The sequence below is a fragment of the Prionailurus bengalensis genome, chromosome B4 (assembly GCF_016509475.1).
Source record: "Prionailurus bengalensis isolate Pbe53 chromosome B4, Fcat_Pben_1.1_paternal_pri, whole genome shotgun sequence".
NCBI classification, from domain to species: Eukaryota; Metazoa; Chordata; class Mammalia; order Carnivora; family Felidae; genus Prionailurus; species Prionailurus bengalensis.
Window position 1 is genome coordinate 120,733,898 of NC_057358.1, and position 23,736 is coordinate 120,757,633.

Below are 23,736 nucleotides of genomic sequence, written 5' to 3' on the forward strand. Positions count from 1 at the left end.
CCCGCGTCGGACTCTGGGCTGATGGCTCAGAGCCTGGAGCCTGTTTCCGATTCTGTGTCTCCCTCTCTCTGCCCCTCCCCTGTTCATGCTCTGTCTCTCTCTGTCCCAAAAATAAATAAATGTTGAAAAAAAAAATTAAAAAAAAAAAAAAAGTTTCCCAGACAAACAACAAAAAAAACCTAAAAGAGTTCATGACCACTAAACCAGCCCTGCAAGAAATATGAAGGGAGACTTTAAGGGGACACTTTGAGTTGGGGGGAAAAAAGACCAAAAGGAACAAAGATTACAAAGGAACAGAGAACATCACCAGAACCAACTTTACAGGTAACACAATAGCACTAAATTCATATCTTTAAATTATCACTCTGAATGTAAATGGGCTAAATGCTCCAATCAAAAAACACAGGGTGTCAGAATGGATTAAAAAAAAAAAAAAAACACACAAGATCCATCTACACGCTGCCTACAAAACTCATTTATTTTTTTAATGTTTATTTATTTTTGAGAGACAGAAAGACAGAGTGCAAGTGGGGGAGGGGCAAAGAGAGAAGGAGACAGAATCTGAAGCAGGCTCCAGGCTCCGAGCTGTCAGCATAGAGCCCAACGCGGGGTTCAAACTCATGGACTGAGAGATCATGGCCTGAGGTGAAGTCAGATGCTTAACCGACTGAGCCACCCAGGTGCCCCTACAAAACTCATTTTGGATCCAAAGACACCTGCAGATGGAAAGTGAGGGATGAAGAACCATCTATCATGATAATGGACATCAAAAGAAATCTGGAATAGCCATCTTATATCAGAAAAATGAGATTTTAAACCAATGATTATAACAAGAGATGAAGAAGGGCATTACATCATAAATAAGGGGTCTATCCATCAAGAAGATCTAATGATTGTAAATATTTATGCCCCCAACTTGGAAGTACCCAAATATATAAATCAATTAATAACAAACATAAACTAACTCATTGTTAATAATACAATAATAGTAAGGGACCTTAATACCCCACTTACAGAAAGGGACAGATCATCTAAGCAGAAAATCAACAAGGAAGCAATGGCTCTGAATGACACATTGGACTAGATGGACTTAACAGATATATTCAGAACATTTCATCGTAAAGCAGCAGAATATACATTCTTCTCAAATGCACATGGACCATTATCCAGAATATATCACATACTGTGTCACAAATCAGGTCTCAACACGTACAAAAAGATTGAGCTCATACCGTGCATATTTTCAGACCACAACACTATGAAACTTGAACTCAGGCACAAGAAAAAATTTGGAAAGACCATAAATACATGGAGATTAAAGAACATACTACTAAAGAATGAGCGGATTAACCAGGAAATTAAAAAAGAAATATAAAATAGATGGAAGCATATGAAAATGAAAACAAGATGGTCCAAAACCTTTGGGATGCAGCAAAGGCTGTTTCCCCCTAAGAGGAAAGTATATTGCAATATAGGCAAGAAAAGTCTCAAATACACAAACTGACCTTACACCTAAAGGAGCTAGAAAAGGAAAGCAAATAAAGCATAAAGCTAGCAGAAGGGGAATAATAAAGATTAGAGCAGAAATAAATGATATAAAAACAAACAAACAAAAACAGTATAAGAGGTCAACAAAACTAAGAGCTGGTTCTTCAAAAGAGTTAATAAGATTGGTAAACCCCTAGCCAGACTTATCAAAAAACAAAAGAGAAAGGACCCAAATAATTAAAACCATGAATGAAAGGGGAGATAAAAAACAACCAATACCACAGAAATATAGTTATTATAAGAGAACACTATGAAAAGTTATATGCCAACAAACTGGACAATCTAGAAGAAATGGACAAATTCCTAGACACTTAAACACTACCAAACTGAAACAGGAAGAAATAAAAACTTTGAACAGATAACCAGCAAAGAAACAGAGTCAATATTCAAAAATCTCCCAACAAACAAAAACCCTGGGACCGATGGCCTCCCAGGGGAATTTTGCCAGACATTTAAAGAAGAGTTAATACCTATTCTTCTCAAAGTGTTCCAAAAAATAGAAATGGAAGGAAAACATCCAAACTCATTCTACGAGATCAGCATTACCTTGATTCCAAAATCGGACAAAGAACCAACTAAAACAGAGAATTACAGGCCAATATCCCTGATGAACATGGATGCAAAAATTCTCAACAAGATACTAGCAAATCAAATTCAAAAGTACATTAAAAGTATTCACCAAAATCAAGTGGAATTTATTACTGGGCTGCAGAGCTGGTTCAATATCTGCAAATCAATCAACTGATACACCACATTAATAAAAGAAAGGATAAGAACCATTGATCCTGTCAATAGATGGATAAAAAGATTCTGACAAAATACAGCATCCATTCTCGACAAAAACCGTCAACAAAGTAGGGATAGATGGAACATACCTCAACATCATAAAGGCCACATATGAAAGAGCCACAGCTAATATTCTCAATGGGGAAAAACTGAGAGCCTTTCCTCTATGGTCAAAAACAAGACGAGGATGTCCACTCTCACCATTACAATTTATTATAGTACTGGAAGTCTTAGCCTCAGCAATCAGACAACTAAAAGAAATAAAAGGCATCCACAATGGCAAGGAAGAAGTCAAACTTTCACCATTTGCAGATGAAATGATACCCTATATGGAAAACTCAAAAAAATTGCTAGAATACATGAATTCAGCAAAGTCACAGGATATAAAATCAATGTACAGAAATCAGTTACATTTCTGTACACCAATAACAAAGCAGCAGAAAAAGAAATCAAGGAACTGATCACATTTGCAATTGCACCAAAAACAATAAGATACCCTGTAATAAACCTAACTAAAAAGGTGAAAGACCTGTTACCTAAAAACTACAGAACACTCAGGAAAGAAATTAAAGAGGACACTAAGAAATGGAAAAACATTCCATGCTTATGAATTGGAAGAACAAACATTATTAAAATGTCTATACTACCCCAAACAATCTACACATTTAATGCAGTCCCTATCAAAATACCACCAGTTTTTACAGAGCCAGAACAAACAATCCTAAAATTTGTGTAGAACCAAAAAAGACCCTGAATAGCCAAAATGATCCTGAAAAAGAAAAACAAAACTGGAGGCTTCATGATTCCAGATTTCAAGCTATATTACAAAGCTGTAGTAATCAAGACAGTATGGTACTGCCACAGAAACAGACACACAGATCAATGGAACAGAAAACCCAGAAATGGACCCATGACTAACTATATGGTCAACTATTCTTCAACAAAGCAGGAAAGAATATCCAATGAAAAACAGACAGTCTCTTCAACAAAAGTTGTTGGGAAAACTGGACAGTGACACGCAGACAAATGAAACTGGACCACTTTCTTACACCATACACAAAAATAAATTCAAGGGGCACCTGGGTGGCTCAGTCGGTTAAGCATCCAACTTCCGGTCAGGTCATGATCTCACAGTTCATGAGTTCGAATCCCATGTCAGGCTCTGTGCAGACAGCTCAGAGCCTGGAGCCTGATTCAGATTCTGTGTTTCCCTCTCTCTCTGCCCCTCCCCACTCATGTTCTCTCTCTCTCTCTCAAAAATAAACATTAAAAAAAATTTTTTAATAAAATGAAATAAATTCAAAATGGATTGAAGACCTAAATGTGAGCCAGGAAACCAATAAATCCTATAGAACACAGGCAGCAACCTCTTTGACATTGGCCACAGAAACTTCTTACTAGATAAGTGGCCAGAGGCAAAGGAAACAAAAGCAAAAATAAACTATTGGGACTTCATCAAGATAAAAAGTTTCTGCGCAGTGAAGGAAACAATCAACAAAACTAAAAGGCAGCCTGCAGAATGGAAGAACATATTTGCAAGACATAGCTGATAAAGGTTAGTATCCAAAATCTATAAAAACTTCAAACTCAAAACCCAAAAAAACCCAAATAATCCAGGGACAAATGGGCAGAAGACATGAATAGACACTTTCTAAAGAAAACATTGAAAAGATGCTCAACATCACTCATTATCAGGGAAATACAAATCAAAATCACAATGAGATACCACCCCACACCTGCCAGAATTGTTAACATTAACAGTACAAGAAACAACAGGTGTTGGTAAGGATGTGGAAAAAGGGGAACCCTCTTGCACTGTTGGTAGGAATGCAAACTGGTGTAGCCATTCTGGAAACAGTATGAACATTCCTCAAAAAGCTAAAATAGAACTACACTATGACACAGCAATTACACTACTAGGTATTTACCAAAAAGGTACAAAAATACAGATTTGAAGGGGTATGTGCCCCTTAATGTTTACAGCAGCATTAATAACAACAGCCAGATAATGGCAAGAGCCCAAATGTCCATCAACTGCTGAATGGATAAAGAAGACATGGTGTGTGTGTGTGCGTGTGTATAATAGAACATTAGTCATGAAAAAGAATGAAATCTTGGGGCACATTGGTGGTTCAGTCGGTGGAGGGTCTGACTCTTGATTTTGGCTCAGGTCATGACCTCCCAGTTTGTAAGATCATGATCCAAGTCAGGCTCTGCACTGATAATACAGAGATTGCTTGGGATTGTCTCTCTTTCAGCCACCTCTCTGCCCCTCCCCCTTTCAAATAAATAAATAAACATTAAAAAAAAAAGAATGAAATCTTGCCATTTCCAAGGATAGGAATAGAGCTAGACTGGACTACTATGCAAAGCAAAATAAGTCAATCAGAGAAAGACAAATACCATATGATTTCACTCATATGTGGAATTTAAGAAACAAAGCAGATGAACATATGGGAAGGGGGAATAAAAGAAAAAAAGAGAGGGTAACAAACCATAAGAGACTCTTAAGAATTGAGAATAAACTGAGGGTTGATGGAGACAAGCAGGTGGGGGATGGGCTAGATGGGTGATGGGTATTAAGAAGGGCACATGTTGTGATGAGCACTGGGTGTTATATATAAGTGATGAATCAGTGCATTCGACTCCTGAAACCAATATTGCACTATATATTAACCAACTAGAATTCAAATTTTTTAAAAATTTAACAAGAAATTAAATAATAAAATTAGTGTTTTGGAAAGGTATGTCTAGTAACATTGCCAAGTATGGAATAAAGAAGTATTAGACCAGAAGTATTACTCTTACTTACAAGAGTAATGCAAGAAATGCGGAGTTAAATCTGGGTCATAACAAAACAGACATTCGAGTCTTACTGGTATCTACTTTGTGCCAATTAGTCTACTATGTACTAGATTCAGGATAAGGAAGATAAATCTATGAGTTATTTAAATAAAAAGGCATCATAAATGATTAAAATGAGAATATAAAGAGAAAAAAGGAATTAAGTTTGGTAGGTGACTTGAATAAACAATGTGGTGTAAATCGTAACACCTCATCTTCAATAAGCTAAGCACAAATCAGGCCAAAAAAGGTATGTTAAAGAAGTGTAATCTAAGAAAAGCAAAGGGGGTGTGTGAGTGGCTCAGTTAGTTAAGCGTCTGACTCTTGACTTCAGCTCAAGTCACGATCTCAAGATTTATGAGTTGGAGGACGCCTGAGTCGCTCAGTCAGTTAAGCATCCAACTTTGGCTCTGGTTATCATCTCACGGTTCGTGAGCTTAAGCCCTGCATTGGGCTCTATCTATGCTGACAGCTCAGAGCCTGGAGACTGCTTCAGATTCTGTGTCTCCCTCTCTCTCTGCCCCTCCCTGGCTTGTGCTCTGTCTCTCTCTCAAAAATAAATAAACATTAAAAAAAAAAAAAATTCATGAGTTCAAGTCCAATGTTGGGCTCTGCACTGACAGCATAGAGCCTTCTTGGGATTCTCTCTCTACTTCTGCCCTTCCTCTGCTCTTGCAGGCTCTCTCTCTCAAAATAAATAAACTTAAAAAAAATCATTATTAAAAAAAGCAAAGGACTACAGCTATGACTATACTTCAGTAACAAAGGTCCTAGGGGATTTACTAGAACTATATACAAAATCAGAACCATCTTTGAATGCCTTTATAAACAATATCCTTAACTATCAATATCCTAGAGATAATCACAAAGGTTTCCGTAACAGTCTATCTAAGGTTAAAGCTTGACATCTTTCCCTTGGCGATTTTGATTTAGATCCAGATACCTATATGATAGCATAGAATCAAGGTAAACAAGAATATTAGAAAACAATATTTAATTGATCATATCCATACAATTGCCAACATATGGCCACTAAATTTATCAAATGTCACATTACTCCTAGGTAACTAGGTAATTCTGCTTATGGTTAATCTTTTTTTTAAGGATTTTTTTAATGTTTATTTACTTTTAAGAGAGAGAGAAGAGAGAACGAGTGGGGGAGGGGCAGAGAGAAAGACACAGAATCTGAAGCAGGCTCCAGGCTCTAAGCTGTCAGTACAAAGCCTGATGTAGGGCTCAAACTTGAGACCAGGAGATCATGGCTTGAGCCAAAGTTAGACACAACCGACTGAGCCACCCAGGAGCCCCAAGGATTTTTTGTTTATTTTTAAGTAATCTCTACACCTACTGTGGGGCTCAAACTCACAACCCTGAGATCAAGAATCATGTGTTCCACTGACTGAGCCAGCCAGGAGCCTCAATCATGGTTAATCTCTAATTACTAATTTCTTACTAGACTTTTAGAATAGGTTCAAATTATTTCTGTGGATAAATTTCCCAGGCACTAAAAGTGTTCAATGATATGTTTCTAGGTTTTTCATTGAGTCCAACTTGAAAGAAATTCAGTGCCATTTCCATGTATCTGGTTTTACAACATACTTTCCCTGATAATAAATTTTTTAAACGGGTAGGTGAGAAGGGAAGGAATAAATGGGGTGACAAGCTCTTACATTCCTCAGAAATGAATTCTATTTTCACTGCTATTCCTGAGACTTAAACCTGTTTGACAAAGATTACAATTAACATTAAGTACACAAAATAAACTCTTAAGTTCTTCAATAAGAAAAGTGATGAAAACATTCTCTTTATCAAAAGAGCCTTCATACCTCATTAATTACATTAGACTATGAAATCTCACCCATGAAAGACTACATCAAATGCTAATTACTATTTCCAAATAGCTAACTATAAGTTATAAAACTTTCTTTTAACAACAGAAAGATTTGGTTATAACTCTAAGTGCATTGCTAAACCTCATGTATTAGAAAAGACATTCTAAGAGAGGAATTGCACGAGCCTGCAGCTACACGGGGTGGGGGGGGGGATCAGTATGACTAATACAGTAAGAATTAGAAAATACTCTCAAAGTATCTTTATGTGGGGCATAATAAGCGCTTGCATTTATAAGAAGAAAAAGAAACCCAAAATGATGGGGAATAGAGGTATTACCTGAGGGCAGGAAATTCAGACAAAAGGTCCCTATTCCTGGTGAAAGCAAGTAGTCAGTTGCCAGGGTTTCTTAGATTCCTTGATTAGGAAATTCACAGCACACCAATCTCCACCACAGCCAGCAGGGATCGCTGTAGGGAATGGGTACACAGGGGACATAGGAGGGAGCAAGTTTAAGGGAAGGAAGAGGAAAGGAATGATATGATAAAAATATTTAGCTGTGATGCACTTTTAAAAAATACAGTTGTATTTCACAGTGGAATAATACTACTGCTTAAATTCTAAGATAAATTAACCATTTATGATTTCCTTCATTCTCTCTACCACTGGTATTACTACTACTCTAATAAATATTTTTAAATTTTTTATATTAAAAATATTAACAAAAATGAGATAGCTCTATTGTACAAAAGTTATACAAGACTGAACTGTATAATTAAACATCAAATGAAACCAATTAGGACAAGCACTCTAAAAGACAAGTGATTTACAAATTTATCCAAATTAGTTTAACTGCCAAAAAACCCACTTAAAATAGTAATCTTCAATCCATTTAATGGAGAATACCAAAGAGTAAAGTTAGCTATGAAAAGTAACCCACAAACCAAAGAGACATCTGGCAATAAATTATATCTATATATACTAAAAAGCAAATCAGAGAACTACCATATTTATCAGAAAAAAAGTTTTTACTTAAAATTTTTGGGGTGTGAGTCATCTGCCAAAAGTGTATTTGGGGCAACCTATGTATCCTGTGTATTCTATGAAGGCCAAAGTAATATAAATCTCTTCTCCAGTCAGCTGAAAATGTTTCTGAACAACTACTACATACAACAGTACTGTGGCAGATGCTGAAGGTACAACAGCGAATAAGAGAAGTATAATCACTGCCTTCAGAATTCAGTCTATCAGGGTGATTCTGTGCTTAAAGAGAGGACAATCTAGGGGGCACCTGCATGCTACTCCTGAGGTCAGCCCTTTGTTAGGCATGGAGTCTACTTTTAAAAAAGTAATAATAATTAATTAAAAATAAACAGAGATGACAATCTGTAGAACCAAAGGCATAAAACTTTTATTGTAATAAAACATTTTAAGACCCAAAGGAGTTAAAAGATGAAAAAGACCAGGGAAGACTAGCCTAGTTAAAGCTGCCTGTGTGGGGCGCCTGGGTGGCGCAGTCGGTTAGGCGTCCGACTTCAGCCAGGTCACGATCTCACGGTCCGTGAGTTCGAGCCCCGCGTCGGGCTCTGGGCTGATGGCTCGGAGCCTGGAGCCTGTTTCCGATTCTGTGTCTCCCTCTCTCTCTGCCCCTCCCCCGTTCATGCTCTGTCTCTCTCTGTCCCAAAAATAAATAAACATTGAAAAAAAAATTAAAAAAAAAAAAAAAAAGCTGCCTGTGTAAGATGTACATGTAAAATGAAGCACAAGAGGGTGACCTGTCAGGAAGGAATGTAGACAATCTGGCTGCAGTAAATAAGACAACAAAAGATGGGTGAAAAACAAAAAAGGGAGAAAAAGTGTAGTATTGAAAAATAGTGGGAAAAAATTGCAGTCAAGTTTCTAAGGTCTAAATATCCTTAACTTCTCTAAATGATTGCTTTAAATATTCCCTTGGTATACATGCCACTGTCCAAGCAAACAGATTTAATAACTATCCATTTTATATCACATATGATATGCTGTTGTTTGTGTGCTTTTATTTCATTATTTCTTTATAAGTTTCTCTGGACTTAGACCACCTCTGTCTGTCTCAATGTCTATATTTCCGATAAAGTTGCATATAGTACTTTGTGCCTCTCTCTTAAGACTCACTTTTTACCTTGATTTCTATTTGCTCATCTACCATACTGTTTTCAGAAGGCATTTCTAGATTCTTAATTTTAATTATATATCTAATAGATCCTCTTTAAGTATTGGTAGAAAGAATAAATAAATGACTTATCAGTGGGAATAATTATACCTATAATCTTAAAAATAATATAAATCATATTTTATGATGCCCCTTTTTTATAGTGTAGCTTATATATGAAGTTGCATCATAGCAGAAGAAAACTTAGGAACAGAAACTGAATTTAACATCTAACAGTACAGTTTTACCAAATTTAAAAATGACTGAATTTTCTGGTATTTCTAAGTTTATCTCTAAATATTAATTCCTAACAATAAAATTACAAAAACAAAAGGTTTACAAAGACATGACAGTAGAGGAAAACAACACTTGATGCTATGCTAGCAGTGGCAAAAAGAAGCCAGAGAGCTCTCTCTTAATGGTATTTTTGGGTAGAAAAGAGTACATAAACATATAGCTAAAATTAAGTCTTAAAGAATAGACTAATCTAGAGATTCAAAATTTATATATAACATTCATTTTGGCTTGGAGAAATCTCAAAATAAATCAACAGACTAACAGTAAATCTAATGTCTGGAAAAAATAAACAATAATTATTATATCCTGAATCATATTTGCTGCAGCTCTCAATTTTGTTTTAATAACTTGGTCTTGATGTGATAACTGCTCATATTTCACTCATGGAAATACTCATGAAGTCTTCCACCTGTTACTTACATTCATCTGAGCTCAGTCACTAATACCAACTGGTTAAATACCAATATTTAACAGAAATATCAAATTATTCATCCTAATATATGCAATATAATATGCAGACTATAGTCCATATAGAACTCATAAGAGATCAACTTACTAAGGAAATGTTTAGATTGGAAACTGCAGTATTAAGGCAAAGTGTAATATTGCAAAAAGAAATATTGCAAAAAAATTATGCAAGTATAAAGAAATGGAGAAATTGTGCTTTCCCAATGTCACAGAATTGCTAAGTCAAAAGACTATGTTTCCCAAGCTTCAAAGGACTACAGAGTCAAAAAATTCCCAAATAATAAAAGAATCTCCTAAAGGATACTGCAACAGGATGGTGAAACACCACAAAATACTAAGATTGAAATTTTACAATAAATAAATGCTGAGAGGCGCCTGGGTGGCTCAGTCGGGTGAGTGTCGGACTTCAGCTCAGGTCATGATCTCACGGTTCATGAGTTTGAGCCCTGCTTTGGGCTCTGCGCTGATAGCTCTGAGCCTGGAGCCTGCTTCAAATTCTGTGTCTCCCTCTCTGTGTCCCCCTCCCCCGCTCAAGCTTTGTCTGTCTCTCTCTCAAAAAGGAATAAACATTAAAAAAATTATTTATTTAAAAATAAGTAAATAAATAAATGCTAAAAACTGAGTAAAAGAAAAGCAAACTGTTAGGTAGGAACATCAACCTGAGCAGGCAGCATAGAACAATCAAATTCAAAGGCTACTGGATCAGTGACTTAACCAGTCAACACTACCCTGTCAAACCTTGGGCAAATCACAAATCTCAGCATTTTAATAATTTGTCTCAGGGAATGGAACAAACCCATTCTGATTCTAGAATGGTAATATTACAACATCCAATGGACCAGGCATCCACGTCCCCTTTCAACTGTTTGCAAATCAATCTCCTGAAACTAACTTTCGAAGAATATCTGGTTTTAGTGTGAAAGAAATGGGCACCTGCTCAGTACCTCTACATAGTGTGCTTAACAACAAAAAATACAACATAATAAAGTCTACCCCTTAAAATTCATTTCACAATTCACTTCGCTGTAATTATGCACGGTATGAATCAAAGCACAACCACACACAAAACACTTGGCATTGGTGCCGCTAGCCATGTAAACCATACTGATACCATGATGACTGCTCTGTGATCTGAAGCCTTCTTGATAATAGGCCCCACCCTCATTCTTTCCTTTTGTTTGACAGCACCCTTAAGTACATCCTTCAGATACACAACATTTTTTTTATCTGCTCTGGAAGTTTGACTATATCACATACCCATTCTCTCAGCTTCCTCCCTGGTGGTCTCCTAGTATGTACTCCCCAGCCTCTAGAGCTATAAAAGCAGGTTTTACAGGAAGTGGGGTGTGGAGATCTACCCGGCTTGCAGCCACCCAAGACATGCTTCTGTCCGTAAGTCCCCTTAATAAAACTATTTCCCATCAAGCTGAACTTGCGGTGTTTTTCTTGGTCTTATGGCTCCTTGGGTCTTTGAAGGTCATTCTGCATAAACTTCCATTTTACAGAAGAGCAGACTAAAATAAAATGTGTAGTCTTAAATCAGTTCGCAAATAAAAGGGATCTCCGTTCAGATATCTAACAGACATTCAAATTGATACATCCAAAACCAAACTCTTCAGCCCTCTACCATAAGTCTGCCCCTCCTGCAGTCTTCTACTTAGTTAACAGCAACTCCAACTTGTCAGTTGTTTATGTCATGACTGCTCTTTCTCTCTCAAGCCACATCTTATCTGTCAGAAAATCCTGTGGCTCTACCTTTGAAATACATCTAGAACCTTACTATATCTCAATAAGTCCACTGCATTGACCTAGGTCCAAGCCAAACCCTTTCTCACCTGGATAGTTAACACATTTATTTATTTTTAATGTTTATTTTTGAGAGAGAGAGAGAGACAAAGCACGAGTGGGGGAGGGGCAGAGAGAGTGGGAAACAGAATCTGAGGCAGGTTCCAGGCTTTGAGCTGTCAGCACAGAGCCCGATGAGGGGCTCAAATCCACGAACCTTGAGATTATGACCTGAGCTGAAGTCGGATACTTAACCGACTGAGCCACCCAGGCGCCCCTTGTTAACACTATTAATTGGACTCCTGCTTCTGCCCTTGTCCTCCTATTATTTATTTCCCACATAGCTGCAGAATGATCCTTGGCTCAAAGCCTTCCAGCGGCTTCCAACCTCACTCAGGGTAAAAGCCAAAGTCATTACAAGGCCCCACAAGGTCTGGCCCTATTTCCTCTTTGACCTCATCTTCCTTCACTCCTCACTCTACTTCACTCATGTTGGTGGCCTATATTTCAAAAGTGACAAGCAAGCTTCCACATTTGGATCTTTGCATTTGCTTCCACCACCTCTTTCATATCTTTTCTCAAATACCACCTTCTCAATTAGGACTTCTTGATGACCAGATTTAAAACTGCAAACTCCAGGCACCTAGGTGGCTCAGTCGGGTAAGCGTCTGACTTTGGCTCAGGTCATGATCTCACACACGGTTCGCGAGTTCAAGCCCTGCGTCGGGCTCTGTGTTGGCAGCAGCCTGCTTCAGATTCTGTGTCTGCCTCTCTCTCTCTGCCTCTCTCACGTGCACACACACTCTCTCTCAAAAATAAACATTAAAAATAAATAAAATTGCAAACTCCATCCCTACCTCCCTGCACTTCCTATCCACTTTCCCGGTGTTATCTAAAAAAAAAAATTTAAGTTATTTATTTATTTATTTTGACAAAGAGAATATGAGTGGGGGAGGGACAGAAAGAGGGGGGACAGAGGATCTGAAGTGGGCTCCACACTGACAGCAGAGCAGCTGATGCAGCACTCGAACACATGGAACTGTGAGATTATGACCTGATCTGACTTTGGAAGCTTAACTGACTAAACCACCCAAGGCACCCTCTGTTATTTTTTTTTTTAGACTGAACCTCCCAGGCACCCCCTCCACCCCCCACTGTGTTATTTTTTAAAATAGCACTTGCCACAAACTGATACAATGTCCTTCACTTTTTTATTATCAGCCTCCTCTGATTAAAATGTAAACTCTACTGAGGGCAGGGATTCTTGCCACAGCAGTATGGACTAGTACCTGGTACAAAGTAGCACTTAGTAAATATTTGTTAAATAAACAACTGTTACATATCTAGTGTCAAAATCAACAGTATTGGAGGTTATTTTTTTTTTAAATACTGTCAACTTAAGTAACTAAAAATTACTTTTAAAAAAGTCACCAAACTGGGGCACCTGGGTGGCTCAGTCGGTCAAGCGTCTGACTTCAGCTCAGGTCATGATCTCACAGTTTGTGAGTTTGAGCCCCGCATTGGGCTCTGTGCTGACAGCTCGGAGCCTAGAGCCTGCTTCAGATTCTGTGTCTCCCTCCCTCTGTTCCTCCCCCCACTCACACTCTGTCTCTGTCTCTCTCCAAAAATAAATAAAAATTAAAAAAATTTTTTTAATCAGAAATAAAAAAAAATTACCAAACTTACAAAGTAAATTTATTTCTAATCCTAAAAGGTAATAATTAACTCTATTTTTTTCTCAGTTGACCAATCCAAGTAAATCAAACCTCGCAAATTTCATATGGCAGTAAAATTCTAGAAATCAGCTATATTTAGTGATCCTATACCCAGATAGGAATTGCTGAAGATTCCTAAGAGGTGAGACCGTGTCATACCCATCTTTGTATCTCCAATGCCTAACATTCAAGGATCTGATAAACATAAACTCTCAAAATTATTTATTGAGTTTTGCCATAAAAGTGAACGATGTAATTACCCCATCAATAAGTATACAAAATTATCATTCGAAAAATAATATAATAGTCTAAATAATGTTGTGTTTCCTCTTAAGAATGTTTAATTCAGGAATGATTCCAGACCTAGCAGTAATCATCTCCAATTATATGCACCTTAACTTCTCTTCAGCAATTCAGTTCCATGGCCTTAATGAATACCTTGCCCTAAACTAGGTCTAATCCTCCTCTAAAATTTTGAACTTTAATATGACACTTTCAGACAAAATCCCCAATCCTTCCAGTTCTCACATTTGTTTTCCTCAACTGCTCTCCCACCAGATAAAATTTCCAATCCTTTGATGGTTCTTTCCAGACTATCAGCTACTGCTTCCCCCTTTTCTCCCCCACATAGTTTAAGCTAGTCCACGAATACACTGTGAGGCACCCTAAACTCTCTATCACCTTGCCATTCAGTCACAAGATCTGGCAAGTGTTCGACTATTCCTAATCTCCCTAACAAATATTCCAAATATTCAACAATCTTCTCAAACCACTCTATTTGCTCCTTCCCCTTAGTTTAGGGAACATATCTTGTTGAGACTATCCAGTGGGTTCTCCTACCTAGATCCTTGGAACTGGCCTGGATCTAATCCCTTTCCAAGTATGGCCCATAAATTCTGCGGGTACTGATATCCTTCTAATACATTACTTTTCCACTTAAACAGAGACCCTCTACAGACTCTATATTTCCACCCCAGTTGACTGCTCCTGAACCCTGGATTGCAAAAACCAAACTGATAACCAAGCATTTTTAATGATCATGTCCCTCTTTTGTCCGGAATTCTTTATTAGCAGTCACCTCCTGGGATGAAGTTCAATTTCTTTTATACGGCAAATAAGACCCTCTGAAATCTAATTTAGTTCAGTGCCTATTAAAGACACCAAATGGAACTGCAAACCTGACTCAAAATAGGTCTCCCTATGACTGTATCTTTGCTTTATGACCCTTTATCTTTGTTACTGATCCACGGGCAAGTAGAAGTGGGCCAAGCAAATTCTCTCCCCCAAGAATCTAAAACTTGACACGAAAGATCACAGATTAGGAGTTGTGAGAGGTGGAAGCAGTAGTTTTCAACTGAGAGAGATTTTACTCTCAGGAGACAATTGGCAATGCCTGGAGAATTTTTCATTGTCAAGGCTGTGAGTGCTACTGGCATCTGGTAGAGACCAGAGATGCTGTTAAACATCCTACAAAAACAGGGCAGCAATTCACAACAAAGAATTATCTTGTCCAATGAGGTTTTAGGAGCTGGTTAAGGTCCTGCCTTTCCCACACTTTGTGACCCATGCCAGAAGCTTTCTGTTACATTTCCCTTATTACCTAAGTTGGAGGTTTTTGCTGTTTGCAGACAAAATAACCTTAAGCAGCACAGTACCTTAGTTCAATCATCTGACACATTTGTATACTTCAAACCAGTTTCTCAACCTCAAAACTATTGACATTTGGGCCAAATAATTATTTGTTGTGGGGACTGTGCTATGCACTACAGGATGTTTAACAGCATCCCTGGCCTCTACACCCCCCCCCCCCAAAAAAGTTGTGACAATAGGAAATGTCTCCAGACATTGCCAAATGTCCCTTAAGGGGCAAAATCACCTCTAATTGAAAACCACAGCTTTAAACTTTATACAAAGACTCCAACCATGTGTGGTCAAAGTCCATCTTCCGAGCTCTCACGTCCAGTAAAAAACCTTGTGTCCAGCACAAGTTGGTATAAGCAAAAGGGAAAGCATGGGGCGGGGGGGGGGGGGGGGGGGGGGGGGGGGGGGCGGGGGGAGAAGGGAAAAGGGAGCATTTTAAGTTTGTTTATTTTGAGAGAAAAAGAGAGCTCAAGCAGGGGAGGGGCAGAGAGAGGGAGAGAATCCCAAGCTCTATCAGTGCAGAGCCCAGCCAGGGCTCAAACCCACAAATTCCAAGATCATGACCTGAGTCTAAACCAAGAGTCAGAAGCTTAACTGACCCCCAAAAAAGGTGGGGGGGGGGGGGGCGCCTGGGTGGCTCAGTCAGTTGAGTATCTGACTTCAGCTCAGGTCATGATCTAGGTTCATGAGTTCAAGCCCCACATCAGGTTCTGTGCTGGTAGCTCAGAGCCTGGAGACTATTTCATATTCTGTGTCTTCCTCTCTCTGCCCCTGCCCTACTCATGCTCGCTCGCTCTCTCTCTCTCTCTCTCTCTCTCTCTCAAAAATAAGTAATGAAAAAAAATTTTTCTTTTTAAAAAAAAAGAAGCTTAACTGACTGAGCCACCCAGGCACCCCAGGAGAAGGAGCATTTGTATCTGAATCTTCCCTACTCCTTTTCAGGTCCTGGCTTAAATATACTATTCTCCATCTTCCAGCTTCTATGTTCCTCCTCTTCTCCTTTGCTCTAGCATACAAGTACAAATGCCACATTAACAGATAATGAGGCCTTGAAAGGTAGCTTTTGTTCTTATTTCCTTTCTTATATTTGTTATAACTTTTCTTTAGAACTCTCCGTTCCCTTGGGGGAAAAATCCTCTCCTGGAAAAGACTCCAAAATATATTCTGTGCTTGTTATAGTATGAAAGATCACTGTAATTTCTCTTCAAAGACTTTTCCTGTTTCACTTCTCTTAAAATGTAACTAGTTCAACCCCCCCCCCCACATACTCCTTGCCCTCTCAGCCTTGCCCTTGTGCGCGCTCTCTCTCTTTCTCTGTTCAGTTTCAGATCAGTTCCAAGTACATAACCAATTTCATTAACAATGCAACACATGGTTGGTTTACAAACTAAACAATTAGGCAGGGACAAGTATACAGACTTAGACTTCTCAAATAGTTTAGCATTTTCTTAAAGCATTTATTAATCTCTTAAGAATTTCTCTTCTAGGGGCGCCTGGGTGGCTCAGTCGGTTGAGCATCCAACTTCGGCTCAGGTCATGATCTGGCAGTGAGTTCGAGCCCCACAATGGGCTCTGTGCTGACAGCTCAGAACCTGGAACCTGCTTCCAGATTCTGTGTCTCCCTCTCTCTTGGCCCCTCACCCACTCACGCTTCGTGTCTTTCTCTCAAAAATAAATAAATGTTAAAAAAATTTTTTTTTTTAGTAATTTCTCTTCTATACTTTTCTCATATACCAGAGTCTCAAGTTCCTATATCTGGGTAACACTTTTTTTTTTTAAACATTATTTTACTTTTTAAGTTTATTTTTTGAGAGAGAGAACCTGTGTGCACAAGTGGGGGAGGGGCAGAGAGAGAGAGGAAGACAGAGGATCCAGAGCAGGCTCCCAGATGACACCAGAGAGCCCAACGCAGGGCTTGAACTCACAAACTGTGAGATCTTGACCTGAGCACACCAACACTAGTTTTACTGTTAAAATTTCACCATACTTCAATCTCAAGGCTCAGAGTAAGTATTCTCTTTTTCCTGTTGGTTTCTATATAGTCTTTTTCCTTATTAGAAGACCCCATATAGAAAGGGTCATTTTCCTAGTCCTTCCTTTCCAGGACAACAAAGGCATATTTATTCAATGATTCAATTACCCAATGCGTCCTCAAACGACAAGGAAAGTGGTCATACTCAATACCTGTGATAATATTGGTGGCATATAGTCTTAGTTAAGAAAATGTGAGGGAAGTCAATGCTTTGGTGTCATTTATTTAAAAAAAAAAAAGTTGTTGAGTGCCTATGTTATGCTAGACTTAAACTCCCTGCCACCATGTAGTTTTACATTCAAGTGGAGAAGACAAAGACCAAGCATATATATGGGCAGAGAAGAATGGGAAGGGTGGTCACATAAGGCCTCCTTTGAGAAGATGTCATGAGGGGCATCCACTGGCCATAAGCAATGTCTATTATTGGAAGGTAATGTGTTGTTCTATTTCCTGTTAAACATTATTAAACTGTCCACTGATGATTATATCAATATAGAGACATCTTTATTACGGGAATAAGTTGCAAAATTAAGCTTGACCCAGGTAATTTCAAAAGTTCATCACTACTTGAATAACTGTAATTTATTATAATATCCATCTCGTCTCACCTATTGTCCTTTAAATTCATAAGAAACTTTATTTTTCTTAAGAGTTAATATTAATAGCAGTAAGATTAATACATTAACCAAGAATATGAATTTGACACTCTTCATTTATCTCAGTTAAGTTTTGAAATATGAAATAACTAAAAAATCAAGTGTTTCAAAAACTCATCTCTGTACTCAGCCATAAAAAAGAATGAGATCCTGTCATTTGCAACAACATGGACCTAGGTTTTATGCTAAGTGGAATAAGTCACCCAGAGAAAAACAAGTAACATATGATTTCACTTATATGTGTAATCTAAAGAAGAAAACAAACAAAAAGCAGAACCAGATTCATAAATACAAAGAACAAACTGATGGTTGCCAAAGTAAAGGCTGGGGGATGGGCAAAATAGGTGAAGGGAAGTGGGAGGTACAAGCTTCCAGCATGTAATGAATAAATCACAGAGATGAAAGGCACAACATAGGGAATTCGGTCAATGGTACTGTGATAACGCTGGATGGTGACAGATGGTGGCTACGCTTGTGGTAAGCATAGCATAACCGATAGAGTTGTCAAATTACTATGCTATACACCTGAAACTAATTTTCACATTGTGTGTCAACTCGAAGTCGAAAGAGAAAGAAAGAAAAAAGGAGGAAAAGCCAAAGGTGCAAAAACAAAAACCCTCACCTCTGAAAATATCATTACTATTTACCGCACAGCTATTAGAAATCATACAGATTAAAAAGGACTAAGAACCTAATTCTGAATGTGTATTCGTGGTCTCTTTTGTGAAGTAAGCCATCACCGTTGCTATTAATTTTTAAGAGTCTTTCTCAACTAGAGCTCTACAAGAGAATTAAACTAACGCCCTAAGCCACTCACTGACTGAATTAACTTTTCTCCCATGCACCTGGAATGAAACTAGCTATGTACCATCATCCTTGGAAGAGGAAGAGGACAGTCAAATCATTTTCTGTATTCTGAATTTTCTCGTGAAACAGAGTATGACAAAGGCTGAAGGACATCTGATAAGTCAGACGTTACCTAAATAATAATTAAAAGGTAAAGATAAAACTTTTCCAAAACAAGGTAATTCAGTACTGGACCATAAGGTACAATAGAAAAACTTTCCAATTAATGCTAATATTCAGAAATGTATATTCATAAATGCTGCTATAATTTGCTATATTTTAAAAAACGATGTTACATTCTATTCAATGTTTTAAGTGAAGGAAACATTTGCTGATTCACAGAAATATTGATTTTATTCCCCAAAATACAACCTGTGGTACTTAATGATCTGGAGAACCAAGAATTGTCTTTACCATATAAACATACCAGTATACCCAAGTTCTCTCCTAATGTCATTAACTTACTAATAACAGAGAAAAGGGCCATAACCAAGTGCTTTGAATTCGCTGTTAACAACTTGGAAACAAGATCCCACATTTAGCCTGTGTCTTGAGACAAATATGGAGAAGCCAGAAGTAACAAACTGCCAGCTTTACTGAGTCATGTTTCTGACTAAAACCGCGTTATGAAATGGAAAGAATGACAAGTATTGTGTTTATCACCGCAGATGTTGAATCCCTGAATTCACAGACCTCAAATTTTAAAAAGCAAAAAACTGTTGTTGCAAGAATGATGTGGAGCTAAAACGATTCCAGAAAGAACTTGCCAAAGCTGAAAACTCTGGCTATTTACCTAAAACAAATCCTAACTGTGCAAACAGGCACACCCTCTAATGCATCAGAGCGGGCCGGCGAGGTGGGGGTGAATTCAGAAAATAACAAGGTTAACATTTCACGGACAAGACAAGCCTCAGCCCAAAGAGTCCACACTGCTCCAGACGCCCTCGGTTAACGGAACCGCTCTGCCCCGAAGGGAGCCGAGCACCGAGCTCGGGTTCACGCTGCCACAAAAATCAACCCCAGCCTCCGCACAGGACCACCCAAGCGGGGTCCCCGGGACGCCCCCAGACGCCGCGTGGGGGAGCGATCTCAGCCCGATGCCTCCCCCGGCCGCCCTCCACGCTCCTCTGCGAGCGGGGTGGGGGAGAAGCCGTCCAAGGGGCCGACTCGTGAGGCCGGCGCCGGACGCCGCAGGCGACGGGAGATCGGGGCGGCGAACCCAGCCTCGGCTGGATCCGGGAGCTCAAGAGTCGCCTCCCACACGGCTGCCAGTCCCCGCCGCCCCCGAGGCTGCAAGCAACCTCCGGTGCCGGCTAGGGCGGAGGCGGACTGGCCCCCACCCGACACCCGAAGCTCTTGCTGACCTGGAGAGGTGCTTCAGGATCTGTTTCTTGATGAGCCCAGCCATGGTGCCGGGGCAGGAGGCGCCGCTCTCTTTCTGCGGTTCTCACTGCCTCCTCTCTTCGTGGCTGCCTCTTCGTTACCCGGGCTAACCCGGCCGGAGGAGAGTCGCCTGAGCGCTCACGCCCGGGAGAGACCGGACGCTCCGGCCGAGGCCACAGCCGCCGCCGCTGCTGCGGAAGACCGGGAGCATCGCGCTCAAGCCTCCGTGGCTGCCGCCGGCGCCATCTTGGCTGCAGCATCACCTAAGCGACCTGGGGGAGGGCGGGGCGGCGCGGACTCCGCGCGGGGCGGAGCTAGGCGGGCTCTGGCAGGCGCGGGAGGGGTGCTGCCCCGCCACCCTTGCCCGGGGCCGGGCGTGCGTCCTCCGCTCCCTTGACGCCACCGGGTGTTTCGACTCCCAGTCCCGGAACCTTCTTGCGCTTTACAGCCCTCCCTCTCCACTCTCTGGTCTTGTTCCGGTCTCCATCACCAAGTGTTCCTTCCACATCCTACTCGTCTTTCATTTTTCATAATTTACTCCACAAACTGCCCTGCATGCATTGCTCTCTACCTGCTCTACTCAGCTTTCTTCATATTCTTGCCTCAGTTTCTTCCCCTTTGCTAAGATATACTGCTCCCTCCTTCCCCCCACCCCTCAATGCTATAATTTAATGTTTCCTCGGGTGATTCCAATCCTAAGGGAAGTAAAAGTTGACAACTTATCTTAAAAGATTCCAGGACCTAGGAATTAGAAGTCCTAAATTCAAGTCCTAGCTATATTTTATTCTAGCCGCATTAGGGTGGAGAAAATAATTTCCTTACTTTTTGCTTTGGTTTAATCATCTATAAAATAGGTTAATAATGCATTCCTTACTCATCTCTTTAGGTTGTTGTACCTAAGGAAATCAGAATGAAAATTTTCACTTGAAAATTTCTATAAAAAGAAAGGAAATTCCTGAAATAGGAAGAACTGTTACAGCTCTGAACTCCATCCTTCCTCCCCCTCAGCCTTAAACCAACATTTTCTGAGGTGAAAATGATCACCCAGTGATGTCTAAAGGAGGGAAAGAAATTAGACTACCTCTCAGGAATGTATCAGGAAGAATGTGGTTATGTATGGAGGAGTGGGGATAGTTCTCACCTAGTCTAACAACCTGGCCTTTTTTAAAGAGGAAAGGAGATAGTGGGTTGACTATCATGCACTATAACCTAAGCACTATTCAAGTATCTAGGATTACCTAAACAACCCCCCCCCAAAAAACTATTGGCGGGGGGGGGGGGGGGGGGGCACACAAAAAAACCTGTTCTGTCATGAAAGAGTTAACAGCCTAGCAAGGTCTTAGTGCTAAGACCTTGAGCTATGTCATTAGTCTATGGGCCAAGTGGTATCTCAGCCGTTTTGTAGCTATGTAAACTTGCGGAAATCATTTAATCTGTCAGCCTCAGTTACCTCATCTATTGGAAATAATATTAAAACTTTCTAACTCAGAACTTTATGAGGTCTAAGTGACATTATGCATATAAAGTTTTCAGCAAAGTGCTCCACACATGACAAGCTCTTAATAATGTCATTGTTATCATTAGCGTTGTTGAAAACAGAAGCAAAGTGTGTGAGAACACAGAGGAAGAAATGATTCCTTCAACCTTGAGTCATTGACGGATTTACAGTGGAGATGTGATTTCAAAAATGAGACTAAAGCAGCCCAATGTGTTACCAGAACAGACCTTGAAGTCCAAGATTTGTATATAAAACCTAGCCTTGCAGATTTTTAGCTATGTGATTGTAGAAGTATGGAAACTCTCAGGCTCCATGATAGTTGCTGTGAAGATTAAACCAAGCTAATGAAGGTTGAGTACTTAAGATGAGTGCCCGACACAATAGAATGGAAGCTATTATTGTTAATTCACTACCTAGAAGAGGATGTTTCAAGCAGGTGGGAGTGTCAAAATTCATGGCTTATAAATGGCAAGTGGCTTACTGTTGTGGCTAGAACAAAACCTGGATTCCTTTTCAAAGTAATACGAGGGGCACCTGGGTGGCTCAGTTGGCTAAGTGTCCAACTTTTGATCTCAGCTCAGTTCTTGATCTCAGGGTCATGAGTTCAGGCCCCATGATGGTCTCTGCACTGGGTATGAATCCTACTTATAAATAAGCAAATAAATAAACAAAAAACCTGAAAGTAATAAGTGTCAAAGAATCTCACAGCTTAATAACTGTAGTTATAGTATTTTTTAAGAAGTTCAACTGAGCAAATCTGAGAATTTAATTGGCTTTAGTAAGCAATTCATGAATGGAGGATCATCCCACATAGCAAGTAGAAGGAAGATCCCAGGAGAGGAGTTATACAAAATGGGAAGTATTTATAGGAAGGAAGGTGAGGCAGAAAGCTATTAGCAAGAAAAGAGAGAAAAAAAGGGAGAAAGAAAGAAAAGATTGTTTCAGTCAAGATCACCTTTCCTTAGAGGGAAAGGCAGAGAGTCCTATTAGGTGGATTACTTTATCTTGGGGGAGGGGAGTGGCAGGTGGAAGGACCTCCTGAGTAACAGATTACCTCATTGGTGCAGACCAGAAAATTCCAGGCTAATTGGCTTAAAATTCCACACCTAGAGAGGTTGATACTGCAATTAGGTCTTGGTTTGCTGTGGGCAACTGACTCTACCTTGAGCCTGTGGTTTTCTTTTCAAGAATATCTTTTTACTGAGAAAATGCATCTTCAATTTTTCTCTCCCTGGATTGAGAGAACATATAATGTCACAAAACCACTACAAATTCAGTGTTTTATATTAGCTTACATTTCTCTTAATTGCTTTTTAATTATTAAAGTATAATTTCTAGAAAGTTAAAAACATGACCGTCAGACAACTATATAATCAAGGTGCACCAAAGATTTATTAACTCATATTAACTCAAAAGCCAACAAAATAGGATATAGGGCTAGTTCACTCACTAACATGACTTAAATAAATCTGCTGCACCTGTTTATTATGTACCTATAGCAAAGCCATATTTTTAACTCTTTTATTTATTTTATTTTATTTTTTTAATGTTTATTTATTTTTGAGAAAGAGAGAGACAGAGCACGAGCCGGGGAGGGGCAGAGAGAGAGGGAGACACAGAATCCGAAGCAAACTCCAGGCTAAGAGCTGTCAGCACAGAGCCCCATACGGGACTCAAAATCATGAACCGTGAGATCATGACCTGAGCCAAAGTCGGACGCTTAACTGACTGAGCCACCCAGATGCCCCTTAAGTCTTTTAAGATTATGTAAGCAGAAAGAGTTAGGAGCGTCTCGAAAAAGACAGACATAACTTCCTTCACATAAGTCATTTTAGCCTCCCAGCCATCTTCTGAAAGAATATAACAGACACCATAAGGCCAGGAGATAGCCTAATCATATTCACAAGTGAAGCCTGACCTGACTCACACACTTGAGTTATCTACAAGATCTAAGCTCCTTTGAGCACCCAGATACCAAGCCAACTAGAGCCAGAGAATTGATGATGATAACCCTTGCCGCCCTTCCAACTTTGACCTGGTCACCTTAAAATAACTTTTGCTCCAGTTCTCTGCTGTATTCCCCATTGCACAAGCCCCTTCATGAATATCTATGCACTCTTAAGTTATAACTCCCCCAGTTTTGTTGTTCAGGAGACACTGCTTTGGGAAAGATCCTTGGTGGTCTCCTTCACTTCTTGCAAGTAAAACCTTTCCTTTTC

General features: G+C 39.5%; 1 protein-coding gene across 1 annotated transcript in view; it reads right to left on the reverse strand.

Moving 5' to 3' along the window:
• Positions 1–20,341, reverse strand: part of UHRF1BP1L (UHRF1 binding protein 1 like) — a 111,105-nt gene extending 90,764 nt beyond the window's left edge. Inside the window, 1 exon segment of the mRNA XM_043562294.1 lies at positions 20,001–20,341. Coding sequence (XP_043418229.1) covers positions 20,001–20,044 — 44 coding nt within the window. The 5' untranslated portion in view covers positions 20,045–20,341.
• Positions 20,342–23,736: the final 3,395 nt, after the last annotated feature.